This window comes from Crocuta crocuta, unplaced genomic scaffold (genome assembly GCF_008692635.1).
Source record: "Crocuta crocuta isolate KB4526 unplaced genomic scaffold, BGI_CrCroc_1.0 scaffold591, whole genome shotgun sequence".
NCBI classification, from domain to species: Eukaryota; Metazoa; Chordata; class Mammalia; order Carnivora; family Hyaenidae; genus Crocuta; species Crocuta crocuta.
In genome coordinates this window covers 574,309-589,180 of record NW_027528213.1, presented here as the reverse complement: position 1 = coordinate 589,180, position 14,872 = coordinate 574,309, and the positions used below count along the sequence as shown (strand labels likewise).

Below are 14,872 nucleotides of genomic sequence, written 5' to 3'. Positions count from 1 at the left end.
ATCTTGTTTCCTGAGGTAGACATTTATTACTATTAACTTCCCTCTTAAAACTGCATTTGCTGCATCTACAAAGCTTGGTATGTTACATTTTCATTTTCATTTGTCTCAGGTATTTTTTTAATTTCTCTTTTGATTTCTTTATTGACTCTCTGGTTGTACATGTTGTTTAATCTCCAGAAATGTGTGAACGTTCCAGTTTTCTTTGTGTAATTAATTTCTAGTTTCATATTGCTGTGGCTTGAAAACCTGCTTGAGTGATTTCAATCCTCTTAAATTTATTAAAACTTGTTTTGTGGCCTAACATATGATCTATCTTGAAAAATGTTCTATGCACATTTGAGAAGAATGTGTATTCTATTGCTCTTAGACTGAATATTCTGTAAGTAGCTGTTAAGTACACATGTTCTAACATGCCATTTAAGGCTGATGTTTATTGATTTTCTGTATCAGTGATCTATCCATTGGTATAAATGGGGGTATTAGAATCCCCTACTATTATGGACTGTTGTCTATTTCTTCTTTTATTTCTGATAAGGACAGATAAGGACATTATGTAATGCCCTTCTTTGTGTCATTACAGTCTTTATTTTAAAGTCTATTTTGTTTATACAAGTATAGCTACTCAACTTTCTTTTTGTTTCCATTTTCATGGAATATCATTTTACTAAAATAATATGATACATTAAAGTAATACTCTTTCTTTTTTAGATAAAATTATAAACACATATAAGTTTAATAACAGAGCTTCCAAATACCTACCGCATAATGCTATATAGTTGGAGATGTTTGACAACTCTCCCAACAATAGCTGTAATGATAACTAGACAAAAGGTGTAAAAGATTTCAACAGTACTATCAACCAACTTGATATTTACAGAACACTATATCCAACAATGAGAAATACACTTTGCAAGTGAATGTGGTATGATTACCAGGAGACATATGCTGGGCTAGGCCATTAAAAATAAATCTCAATAAACAAAAAGTTTGAAATCATATTCTCTAACAAAATATAAAATCATTAAAATAAAATTAAAATCATTATCAGGTACTTATTAAAACTAAATATTTGGTAATCAAACAGAATCCATGGGCCAATGAAGAATTCATAAGGGAAATCAGAAAATATTTTTAACTGAAAGAAGATGTCTATTTATAACTTGAAATGCTTCTGTTTAAAAAGAAAAAAAAAGACCTAAAATCAATTGTCTGAGTTTCCACTTTAAGCATCAAAAAGTGAACAAATTAAGTCCAAAGTAATTAAAAAGAAGAAATTAATAAGGAGCTATAAATCAACCAAAAGGAAAATAGAAAAAAAATATAATGATTACTGATATTTTGAAAATATCAAAAAAAATTATAAGCCTTTAGCTAGAATAATCAGGAAAAAAGAAAATTTACAATTTTCACAATACAATATCAAGAATTATATCTGGGATACCACTAACAGTCAGACATTAAAAGGATATGAGAATATTATAAAAATATTTTTGTGTTAATAATTTTTGCAACTCATGTAACATCTAGAAATCAATCAATGTAATTCACCAAACGAAAGAAGAAAAGCCATCTAAATATTTAAGTATGTGCAGAAAAAGAATTTGGCAAAGTTCAATCAAGTTTAAATCCAATGAAATGTTATCACACATGACAAAAATAACTCTCAGCCAACTAGGAAGAAAAGGGAATCTATTCAACCCAATTAAGACATCTACAAAAAATGTATAGCTACTATCACACTTAATAGCGAATGGCTATTGTTTCTGCTAGAATCAGGAATAAGCCATCTCTTCACAATTCTATTCAACATTATACTACAGATCCCACAATGAGGTAAGACAATTAAATGTTGGGGAGTATGTGAAGCAACTGGCAAGAATGCAAAATGGTACCATCTTTTTGATAAATAGTATTTCAGTATATAAAAGTAAGAGTATCTTGCTATCACATCACACTTGTCAGAATGGCTTAAATCAACAACACAAGAAACAACAAGTGTTAGTGAAAATGTAGAGAAAAACAAACCTTGTGCACTATTCGTGGGAATGCAAACTGGTACAGCTATTGTGGAAAAGAGTATGGAGGTTCCTCAGAAAGTTAAAAATAGAACTACGCTATGATCCAGTAATCACACCAGTGAGTATTTACCCCAAAATTAAAAAAAAAAACACTAATTAAAAGGAATACATGAACCTCTATGTTTACTGCAGCACTATTTACAAAAGCCAGATAATGGATGGAAGCAGCGCAAGTGTCTATTGTCCATTCATAGATGAAAAGATAAAGATGTGGTATGTGACATACACATACACATACACTATATATATATTATTCATATACACTATATACATATATATAGAATGTGTATATAATATATATATGTATACATTATACACACACCTATACATATCATGGAATATTATTCAGCCATAAAAAAGAATGAAATCGCCATTTGCAACAACATGGATGGAGCTAGGGAGTACAATGCTAAGTGAAATAAGTCAGTCAGAGAAAGAATATCATATTTCATTCATATGTGGAATATAAGAAACAAAACAAATGAGCAAAAAGAAAAAAAATAGGACACAGAGAGAAAGAAAAGCAAACCAAGAAACAGACTCTTAACTATAGAGAAGAAACTGATGGTTACCAGAGGGGAGGTGGATTGGGGGGGAATGGTGAAAAACGTGATGGGGAACAAAGAGTAGACTATGATAAGCACTGAGTGATGTATAGAATTGTTGAAACACTACACTGTACACCTGAAACTAATATAACACTATACATTAACTATACTGGAATTAAAATTAAAAACTTAGTAAAAATAAAATTTTAAAAATTTTAAAAATTAAAACATAGTTTTACTTTAAAATCCAGAAATCTTATTTCTGGGTATTTACCCAAGAGTAATAAAAATGTATGTCCATACAGAGTCTTGTACACAATTATTTCAAAGTAACATTTGGGAAACGATCTAAATGTCCATCAACTGAGGAATGGAAAAATAAAACTATAAATACTGCCCAGCAAGTACAAATACAAGCAACAACATGGATACATCTCAAAAACATAAATATATTCCTAAAACCTCTAGTTTTCTTTTAGTGAGGATGGCTAGAGATAATCATTCCAAAATACTGAATGATCTTAGTTGAAATTTATCATCACTAACTTCAGGAAGCCCATAATCACAGCAAGCATAGTGTATTTCTCTTGTCCATTCACTACCTTCTCTCTTCAAACTCACAACAGTCTATCCTATCTGACTTGCAACTCATGGCCTTTCTTCCTATTTTATTAAGAAAACAAAATCATTCACAAGCCCCCACTATCATATCTACTCACCTATCTCTGTCTATACCTATATACTCTCCCTTTTCTCCTGATAATGTAGACCAGGAGTTAGTAAACTGAGGCATAAGTAACCCATTCAATTATGTACTGTCTAAGGCTGCCTTAAAGCTACAATAGATTTAGGGGTTGCGCCAAAAACTATACTCCTACAAACATAGAATATTTACTACCTGGCCTTTCACAGAAAGGATTTGCTGATCCCTGGGACAAATTCACTTTGTCCTGGCAAAGTCCAGTCTGTCTATCTGATCTCATCCCCTCTCACGTCTCAAGAATTCTGCTTTTGCACTTCTTCCATCTCTCATTTTTTCCTTTGTTATTGGCTGTTTTCCTCTAAGAATAAACATGCTAAGATTTTTGTCCACCTTCAAAACAAAAACAAGAAACCCTCTCAACTCCTATTTCCACCCCAGCTATTTCCCCATTCTCTTTTTCTTTTTACAGCTGATGATCTCCAGGGGTTTGTTTATACTGGATGCCTCTAGTTCCTCCCCAGCTGCCACCCTTCTCTCTTGAAGTCACTCCAATCAAGCTTTTCTCTTCTCCTCACTATGGAAACTGTTCTTATCATGAACACCAGTGACTTCCCCAGGTCACTGAATCCAATGACAACATTTAGCCCCAAACTTATGTGATTTACAAGCAGCTTGACTGATCATTCCCTTAAGCCAGAAATGCTTTCTCTGTTTGGCTCCTAGGAAACTACATCATACTAGTCATTGCTCATCTTCTCAGTCTCAAGGGTTTAACCCTTATATGTCTTGTCCACCTGCACTCCAATCTCCTCACTTTAAAGACCATTTATATTCTTACAAATCTACAGTTTGCACCTCCAGCCTTGTTCTCTCTTAAAAACTCCATACTTGTATAGCCAACTATCTGATATCTCTATCTAAAAGACATCTCAAACTTAACATGTCCAAAACCAAGCTCCTCATCTTCTCACCTTCTCAAACCTCCTTTACATGCAGCATTTCCCATCTCACTTAGTGGCAATTTCATCTCTCTAGTTTCTCAAACAAACAAAAACCAAAACCAAAAAAACCTTTGAAGTCAGCTTCAATTCTACTTTCTTAAATCATATATACAACACATCTACAAATCTCTTTATCTCTACTATACCCATCACCTATAACGAGCATCTCTATCTCTGGCTCATACCATGGTCGTTTCACTTGATTATTAAAATAGCTTCTTAACTGCTTTCCTTGCTTCCACCACACCCCCTTTTAATGGGTTCTAAACAAAGTAGGCAAAGAGAATGTGTTAAAATTTATTTATTTACTTATTTTATTTATTGACTGTGGGGTGCGGGGACAGAGAATATCAAGCAAGCTCAGTGCAGAGCCCAACACGGGGTAGCTCAATCCCAATACCCTGGGATCACAACCTGAGCTGAAATCAAGTCTGATGCTCAACTGAATGAGCCACCGGGTGCCCTGAGATCTGTTGAAATCTAAAGCACATCATGCAGAAAGCCCTCAAGGGCTTTCCATTTCACTCTGAATAAAAGCCAAAATCATCAGAATGCCTTAGGACACGTTACAAAGTCTCCTCACTTTTGCTGTCTTCCTGATGTCACCCTTTCACTCATTCTGCTCCAGCCACACTGGCTTTCTTGGTATTCCCAAAATACTCCAAGCATGTTCCTGCTTCAGGAATGCTAGCCTTGGTGATCACTACCCCAACCCATTCTTTCCTAGATATCCACAGTGATTTATTTTTTTACCTCCATCACATCTTTATCCAATATCACTTCTCTCTCAACAGTTCCTGACAAGCAGGCTGCTGTCCCTGAACTCTCTGTTCCTATGTCACTATCTTTCTACATACCCTAGGTATTAGGATTTTTTAAAAAATTGAAGTGTAGTTGACAATGTTATATTAGTTTCAGGTGTACATCAGAGTGATTCAGCAATTCTACATATTGCCCAATGCTCACCATAATTATGTATAGTTGTCATCTGTCACCACACCCTGTTATTACAATAGAATTGACTGTATCCCCTATGTTGTACTTCTCATCTGCATGACTTGTTTTCTAACTGAAGTTATTTGTCACCATCTTACATATTACATTTTGTACTTATTTGATGTCTGTTTCTTTCCAAGAAAATGCACATTCATTGAGGCTTAGAGGTTTTCTTTTGTTTAATCTATTTTATTAACTATCTATTAGCTATTTACTTTATTAGCTATGTGCCCATCTTCCTGAATACTACTTCGTACACAGTTGGCACACACTAAACACTTGCTGAATGAATCAGATGTGTAAAAGTGCTTTAAAAACTATAAAGTAATCTATGAATGGGCCATATTATTAACTCCTGAATGTGTAATAAGCACTTTACACTCATATTTTCAGCTCTCCAAGTAACCAACCCTTTGAGTATTCTTTGATCCTTATTGACATTTCAACAGAGTATGTTTAAAGAGGTTAGATCTGTTTGTTATCTAAACCTGTTTGAAATCCAGGTTGAACTCAAGAGATTGACTTTCAACCATGAAGCACTTCTGCTCCACACAACAGGTCTACCGGACGTTAAATGGACAGCTCAGGGACTTCATGTCAGAACTCTCACAACAGATGGGGATTTACAGAGAAAAATCCTTCAAGGATATGTCAGGGATTGAAATGTCACCAGAGTGCTCTTGGAAGTCTGACATTTCAATTTATATCACTGCATGAGAGTAAGATATTTTTAATAAGCAAAAAATTGACTATTTGGGGGAAATGCCTGATATTTTTGACAAGTCTAAGAATACAAATCTAGTTTTTTAGGAGTTTTATTCTCAGTACAACAAACTACATAGTTAATTTTCATCCCCTAAAGGAATTAATCTATGAGTTGTAATTGTCTTCATTATAGATACACAACCATTAGGATGAAATTTCCTACATTTTTTTGGCCATTAAGATGTAGATTTGGTCTCTGTGGTTTTTATTAAATGTAAATCATCGAATGTCTTATTCAAGTAAAGCTGTCATTTTCACTGCTTCTTTCCTGGTTTTCTACTCTTTAAAAATCTGTATTTCATTTAATTCCCCTAACAAGTCAGGAGGGAGATTTGCACAAAGCCTTTTTGATGGAAATAAAAAATAAAATGCTGCAACCAATCAGTCACCAAGAGGTCAAATATACCACAACCTTACCCAATATAAGTTCCAGGTGAAAGTCAGAACACACACACACACATGCACAGACACATATACACATACACACGGTAATGAAACATTTTAAAACTTTCTAAACAATCAAAATTTGTTGTAACAAGGTCCTTATTTTCAAGAGTATTCACTTCACCCATTAGAAGGGCTCTTTATTACTTCACAAAGCAAAGACTTTTTCACCCCCATACAGACACAATTTCAAGACTGGCTAATGATGTTTCTATGTGACAGAGCATTAAAAATAACAAATCAGAGAGCATGGATCACCAGCTCTTCTTCTCCCTAGCCACTCCTGATGATACAGCACACAATACCTGATGTTTAAGAAAATGATGCAAAAATGGGGAGCCTGGATGCCTCAGTTGGTTAAGAGTCCAACTCTGGCTCAGGTCATGATCTCACGGTTTCTGGATTCGAGCCCCATATCGGGCTCTGTACGGACAGCTCAGAGCCTGGAGCCTGCTTCAGATTCTCTGTCTCCCTCTCTCTGCTCTCTCTCTCTCTCTTCCTGTCTCTGTCTCTCTCTCTCTCTAAAAAATAAACACTAAGAAAACTTAAAAAAAAAGAGAAAATAATGCAAAGTCATTTTTAAAAAGACAAATTGTACCACATATTCCCCAGTGAAGAGCATGAGATAGTATACAATATTATTTAGAAAGATGCCCATCAATACAGTTTGTTTTTAAGTTTTGTACTATTGAGGATTTTTGACTTTAGTTATCTGAGAAAATCACTTCTTAATAATTATTTCACAAGAGTCAATGTCAGACAGATTAACTGTTTAAAATACCCAAAGATATGAAAAAAAAAAGCATAGTTTAACTATGGACTGCATAAACACTGAGAAAACCTAGTTCAATGTCAAGTATTGAAAGAAGTCTAAAAAAAAGCAAAGAAAAAGATTGCCTTCAATTCTACAACTCTCTTTTAAAACAGCTGATTATACAGTTAGTTAGGCAAGGACAGAACCCATTTCGGACAGGAGAGAGAAGCACAGAATACTTTACCCAGGGGCACTCTGGCAGCGCTTGCATCTGGGTTGATCCAGAAGGAAAGCCAGGAGAGAACCACAATCAGCAGGGTGGGGGCATAGACACCCATCATGTAAAACCCGACCTGTCTCCTCAGGGTGAAGATGACTTCCACACACGTGTAGTACCCTTTCAGAAACAAACACGTTAGACCCATGAGGTGCTCACCCACGTGCAACTGCAAAAATCAATAACGTACCTATAAAGTGTAAGCCACTTCTATTTGAGGCAGTTTCACAAAGTAAATTCCACAAAAAAAGGCTTTTTCTATAAATATATAATTCATTGATGTAAAAGGCTGACATTATGGGGCCTGTCTCACCTGACCTTTCACAGCTCTATTATGGCATTGAGAAATAGATACCACATGCTGCGCCCCTATGTCAGCGTCTCAGCTTTTAAGTCTTTGTTCAGAGAATTTGCAATGAACTTAAACTTTTCATTACCCATGGGCTGTCTCTGGGCAATTGATCTAAAGGAGTCATATAGGGAGTAGTAAATCAAAGTGGAACAAGTCTAAAAAGAAACACTCCACGACTATGCATTGTCAATATAAGTTTTCAGAGACATGTACCACTGCTTTTATAGAAAGTATGGCAGTCTACAGTAACTCCTATGCGTACGTAAGCCTTAAAAATTAAGAGTGTTGGAAGTAAACGTTAGCAACAATAAGAAGTAACTGTTTTCAATTTATTTTTAAGATTATAAAGGGAAAATATCTAACATTCCTCTCAATTCTCTCCCTTCCTCCACTCTAGGCCCTCAAACATGTTTTATGAGACAGAGGACCTCATTTTCACAAGAAAGGTAAATGCAGAAATTGCTTTACAGCATAATTCTAGAGATGCCATGATACGACTAGTCCCTCAGATTAATCACAAATTATGGGCAGCTTCATAATAGCCTTTGCTGACTTGAAAAACAAAATAAGTGACAAAATATTCTCCTACCACTGGAATAGAAGAAATACTTCTAGATGTTTGAGATTATTTTTTAAATGTTTTAGTTCTTTCAGTGAGCAAATTAAATGCAGTATTTAATGCCTAGAGTGCTTGATTTTGATAAAATTGTCATTTGCCATTCATACAAAAGCAAGGTGACGTGCAAATACCAAAAAGTTAAAATATCTCCAACTGTGTTCAGCTTAAACCTTGTTATTTTAAAATGTGGAAACAAATGAATGATAAATGAATACATAAAGTAATTGTGGGGAAAGGACAATATTACTTTTATCTATTTTAAATTTTTAAAGTAATATTTATCTAATTTTCCTAGTTAGGAAGAATATATATACTTCTGTCACTAGAACAATCTTCATATTTACTCATTAATGGTACCTGTGGCAGTACTGGCACATAATAAGGTCTTAAAAATATTAAATAAAAGAATAGCTATTCATATACTCTTATTAAATAACATAGATTAGAACTCTACCCTTACTCCACTGTGAATTATAATCATTGCCACGTCTGAGAGATTAGAAAGATATTAGGACTAAATATGTAACAAAAATAGTTGATTTGAACTGCAGTAAATTCTAATTATGCCAAATGTTTCTGAATTATATCAAAAACAAAAAAAATTCCCAATGTTTTTTTCTTAATTTTAATTTCATTAAAACTAGGCAATTAATTCAAATTGTGCAAAGGTTTTTAAAAGATACAAAAGGTCAAATAATGAAAACTCCCTCCCTTTTCTGTTCCCTACCACTCCTCTTAACTTCCTGCCTGGACAAACAAGAACATATGTTTCTAACTAACAATTATGTGCAAAATTTCCAAAATAGAATCTTCTAAAAGTCTAATTTTCTGCAGTTAAGAGGCTCACAGTATTTCTTAAAAGTGGTTCTAAAGTACCTGGCTTTGCAATAGCATCACTTACTCAGTTTAATTTTACATTTACCTAGCACACATGAGATAGACAACAACATATATGTGTTTATTGCATATTTTTAAATGTATTTTTTATTTTTTCTTTTCAAACTTTTACTTAAATTTTAATTTGTTAACATACAGTACAATATTAGTTTCGGGAACAGAATTTGGGGATGTATCTTACATACAACACTCAGTGCTCAACACAAGTGCCCTCCTTCACCCATCTAGCCCATCCCCCTCCCGTTATCTCACAGTTTGTTCTCCATTTTTAGGGGTCTCTCACTTCTTGCATATTTTCAGGTAACTTGAATTGTCACAAATGTTACAACGATCTACTATAGAGTTGCTCACTTTAAGACAAACATTTGCATTCCATCCCACCATATTTAAATGGCAGCCTAAATAACAGGAATCCTGTACTCAGAAGCAACTTTCCACCCCCTCTTTTTATGAAGGCACCCACTAGGGGAGCTTCCCAAGACTTGGATGAATTTGGCAATAAAATACATGCTTGGATATTATAGTGATTTGCTCCATAAACTTTTATGAGAAACATTTCTTGATCTTTTTTGATCTTTTCCTAGTATTGTTACATTTATGAGAGGCAGGTGGGCAGCTAATTGATATAAATGTTCATTGGCAAATTCAATTTACTTTCTATTTCCTGTGGAGTTTTATTTCATTATTATTCACCTAGGCTTGCAATTTAAGTATTTTTGCATACTTGTTTCCTGTATGTTTCTCCTCCTTTGGAACTTCTACAATTATTTAAAAAACTGTAACTTTTAATAAAGTTAAAGCCAAATTATTATTTCTGATTATTTCTATACAAGTTAAAGAACATATTGTCCATCATTTTACACACATTGCTGTCTATATCTTTTTCACTATGCTACATTACTAAGCATTCCATATATTTAGAAGAGTCTATACTTCTAAGCAGATTTCTAAATATTCTCGAAACGTTAAAATAATTTACTAATATTCATATGATGATTCATGTAAACACTGATGATAAAGCATGTTTCTTGAAACACAGTAAATGACAATTATTATGATGGTAGACAAGTTTTTTTGTTGTTTTCTGCAGAATGAGAGGTCAGTTTGAATTATTTACAATAATTCAAAAAATACCACAAAAACTTTACTTATTATAATCGTAAGTAATCACTCAACTACACAGCGCATCTTATTTGCTTCTTAAAAATAAAATAAATTATTTTTTGTGTGTACCATACTAGGATACAGTTCTATAGAAGGGCAGGGACCTCTCTGTTATTCCTTGCTGCAGCCCCAAAAGGAGACTTTTAGATGTAGGGCTTAAGATGTAGGGCTTAAAGGTGAAAAAATAAATATCCCAGGATTTTTAATGCTATCTCATCATTTTATGCTATTACATAAAGTCAGAAATAAAATGATCAGTTTTATTTTCATCTCTAGATGAAACTTAAAATTTCACTAGGGTCTATTTCAAATTTCTTAAAACAATTTAGAGACTATTCATCTTGAAATGTTAAGCATATGCTCTAGAGGTGGGTAACTATTTGCAAAGTATACCGGGGCTGACTCCACAGGTAGTATAGCAATACCAGACTCACTATTCCAGTGCTTCACATAGGTAAGTGTCTTTGCTTTATGGTTCTACCATGTAAAATAGGGAGAAGAAAAGTACCAAAGTCATCAGATTGTTGTGAGGGTTAAGATGCAGAATTCCCAGAGGGCATTTAAAATAATGCCTGACATAAAGCAAGAGCTCAAAGAGCTATCTACTTAATACGTGCTTCTACACAACAATCCCAAAAGGCTGTTTCTTGGCTTTCAAGCTTATTTTTTTTCGTTACTAGGTGAGTTATGAAAGTATCTAAACACTGTAGTTCCTTTCCTTAATTTGAGTGAGTAGAGAAAAGCAATACTATGCTTAGTGCAGTGGCTGACATCGAATTGCCTGTAACATTAGGTAAGTCACTCAGTCACCCTGCTCTGCAGTTATTTTATGTGTTAAATAAAGAGGCTGGCTCAGAATTGTCAATAAGATCACTTCCGTATCTAGCAGTCCATGTATAACTTCTTCACTGAGTACTTTGATGGTCCAATTTTTAAGAGCTCTCAGTTTTCCATTTAAAAACCTTCATGAATTCTTTTCACAGTGTATTTCCTTATTATCTCTCCTGTTCTAAAATATATAAGCTCTATAAGAGAAGGAACTCTTTATATATAAATGCTATACAATCTGTTAATTAATGTGAAAGTGAACAACAGATGCTTAAAGTAACTTAATCTCCAAGTTGCCTAAGTGTTGCATTTGTTGCAGCACTGTAAATATGCAAATGTTCACTCTACCGTTTTTAATACTATATTTAGTCTTTGATGATGTCATGTTGGCAGCATTTTTGCTCAAACATCTGATCTCTCTGAATTCTACACAATTACACCATACATGTTTTATTTTTGCAAGCCAACATAAATGTTGCGATAAATTTAAACTTTCATTATTATATCTATTCTGAATATCTTCGTCATATCTCTGTTTACTTCCTGATAGAAAATTAGAATTGTATGGTAATTTGCAAGTTGAAATGATAATTAGTTTGATATAATGATCAAAATTCAATAATCCTTTTATGTATATTACTAAGGGAAACAATGTTATTATATTTATTATCTAAGACTCTCAATAACTATAAATATCAGTTGTGACTCAAAGGCTGAATATGAATCATATTATTAAAGCACTGATTAGTGAGTATTATATTTTCATTTCTGCAAAGTTTAAGTTAATTTAATGAATAAGGTTAATTTGTTATGTGCTTCACAATTAGCTGTTCCATAATGTAGGCCAAGAATATTGTACAAGGAGTGTTCACTGATGTCTAGTTATTTCACATGCTATTGATTTCTGCACAACATAAAAAGAAAGTGCTTTGTAAAACTAAGAATATGGGTCAACCAACACCTAAAACCTGCCTAAAAGACAAGAGACAAATGTATATGGATCACACTGATCAAATCCATAATGTTTGGCTCCAAACTGAATCTTGCCAGAAGCAGCTTCTTGACAATACTTAAGCAAACCATTGCTTAGGAGAGTACATATTACTAAAATAAAAACTTGAAAACCTCTTGTTATCTAGAATTACATAAAGAAAAGCAAAACTAGCAATAAAAAATGTGGTAAATGTAATTTTCTGAAAGATTTAAATATATAATTTAAATATATGGATATATGATAAACTGCTTGTAAAAACCAAACTTCCTTTTTAACTAAGTTTTTTCTATCTTGTTCCTAGCATATATTAAAATTAAAATGAATCTTTGAAATAGGACTTAGTTTTGTTTAATTCAAAGAATATTACTTACCAGTGCCTTTATAGTATTTTGTACAGTTACCATATTCGATATCTTCCTTTTTAATATCAAACTGAGGTAATGCAATTTTTTCTAACTGTACAGGATCCCCTGACTGCCAGATAAATCGTAAGTCATCGGTTGTGTAGCCAACTGGAAACAAAAGTAAATAAATAAAATATTAATTTGGAATATAATTAATACTTTTAAAATATTTTAATAGTCCAATTATTAAGTTCAGCAATGGTAAGATCATAGGCCCTGCTTATATAAAATTTTTGTTAAAAATGTAAAAACATAAAATCTATGACCATTAATGAAAACATTAGCACAAATTTACAAATAATTAATTCACTTAAAGAAAGAATAAGCCAAAATAGTTAGCATATTGCAGTTACAATCCTACAGCATCATATATAATAGCACAAATCTCTATGTCAAAATTCTCAACTGTCATCAATAAAAAGTAATGAATAAGTCATTCTAGCTTTCTGCAAATCTACATTCACAACTATACAGTATGCTACCTGGAAATTAAAAAACAAAAATTTAAGCATGAAATCACCTCTATTTTTGAAGATATAACCACAAACTTCCCTAAAGGAGTTACATTACCACAGGAAAGCAGTAAAACAATGTCTCAAGTGGATGTCATTACAGCTGAAGTACCCATTTTGGGCTTAGGTAATATGGCTACAATTCAAGGATCCTATAGGGTTTTACAGCATATAGTAGCCTACCATTCAATTCATAAAGCATATGGCTTTTTCAAAGCAATACAGTTGGAATTTTCTACACAAATACATATTAACACAGGCATACATTGTACAACACATACACAAAAATGTACATACACACGCTTATATCTGCAAAATCTCATTTTATACTTAAAAGTCAACAGACACTGTACAAATGTAGGATCCAGTGTCAGTACATTTAAAAAAACAACAACAAATAACCACAAAGTATCTTTAAAGCATATCATCTAGCAAGTATATATAAGATATTTTACAAGGCTATTATTTTTTACTTCTTGTTGAAATAGCTCATGATACATAGGTATTCAGGCTAAGGATTCCATGGATTAGTTAGTTCATTTTTCAAGTTTTATGTCCTACTTTTATTTTCAAAATATAAGCGTCATAGTGAATTAATATATTTTAAAGATAGTCATTTCAATAATAATTTCAATTGATATACTTTATACTTTAATATAGTACATCCTTCATAAACTGAAAAACATACAATCATAGAAACACAAAAAGGACAACTTTGTCAAAAAAAATTTTTTTACATCCATAGAAAATAACTACTTGGCAGGTTTTAGTCACAGTTTTTCAATGTTTTCAAATTTTCTGCTCTGAACATGTGGTTTTAGCAGCAGAACAGTTGTTAAGACATAATTTTCTCATTTACTTTACTTACTTTTTTAAGTGTTTACTTATTTTTGAAAGAAGGAGACACAGATCGCGAGCAGGGGAGGGACAGAGATAGAAAGAGACACAGAATCCGAAGCAGGCTCCAGGCTCTGAGCTGTCAGCACCAAGCCCAACACAGGGTTCAAACTTCTTAGTAGTGACATCAGGATAGGAGCTGAAGATGCTTAGCCGACTGAGCCACCCAGACGCCTCCTCATTTGCTTTGCTTATAATACTAACTCAAATGAAGCTGACGATTGTAATAAGTTAAAAGTGTACACTTACGTAACTGAAAGTAAAACTAGTACCAAAAGGATCTGCCTTAGTAATGATTACAGTAAAAGAATAACTATAATTTTCCTAAATGAATTACTCTAATGGACTACTTGTAATCAAAAACATCAATTTTACCCTTGTTATCTAAGATATCAGTAGAGTGTATTGCCTAGAGATTTTAAGCATATAGTCACATATAGATTTTATGCTATAGTCACTTTGGGTCTCGTTTACATACAGCTCTCCAGTTGCATCTTGCAACGTTGTGTATCCATGGGAAACAAGGTCAAGTCCAAAGGGCATGAGAGAGTAATAGATAACCTGAAAGTAGAAACAAAGGTCTTAGAAGTCACTTAATATGTTTCTCTGTGATATATGGACTTAAAAATATATATATAC

General features: G+C 33.2%; 1 protein-coding gene across 1 annotated transcript in view; it reads right to left on the bottom strand.

The window, feature by feature from the left end:
- The window catches only part of GLRB (glycine receptor beta), a 93,226-nt gene that overhangs the window by 20,026 nt on the left and 58,328 nt on the right, over positions 1-14,872 (bottom strand). The window contains exons 5-7 of the mRNA XM_077753034.1: positions 14,712-14,794; positions 12,792-12,932; positions 7,534-7,686 (exon numbers count right to left, since the gene is read on the bottom strand). Coding sequence (XP_077609160.1) covers positions 7,534-7,686; positions 12,792-12,932; positions 14,712-14,794 — 377 coding nt within the window. The remainder of the gene's footprint in view (positions 1-7,533; positions 7,687-12,791; positions 12,933-14,711; positions 14,795-14,872) is intronic.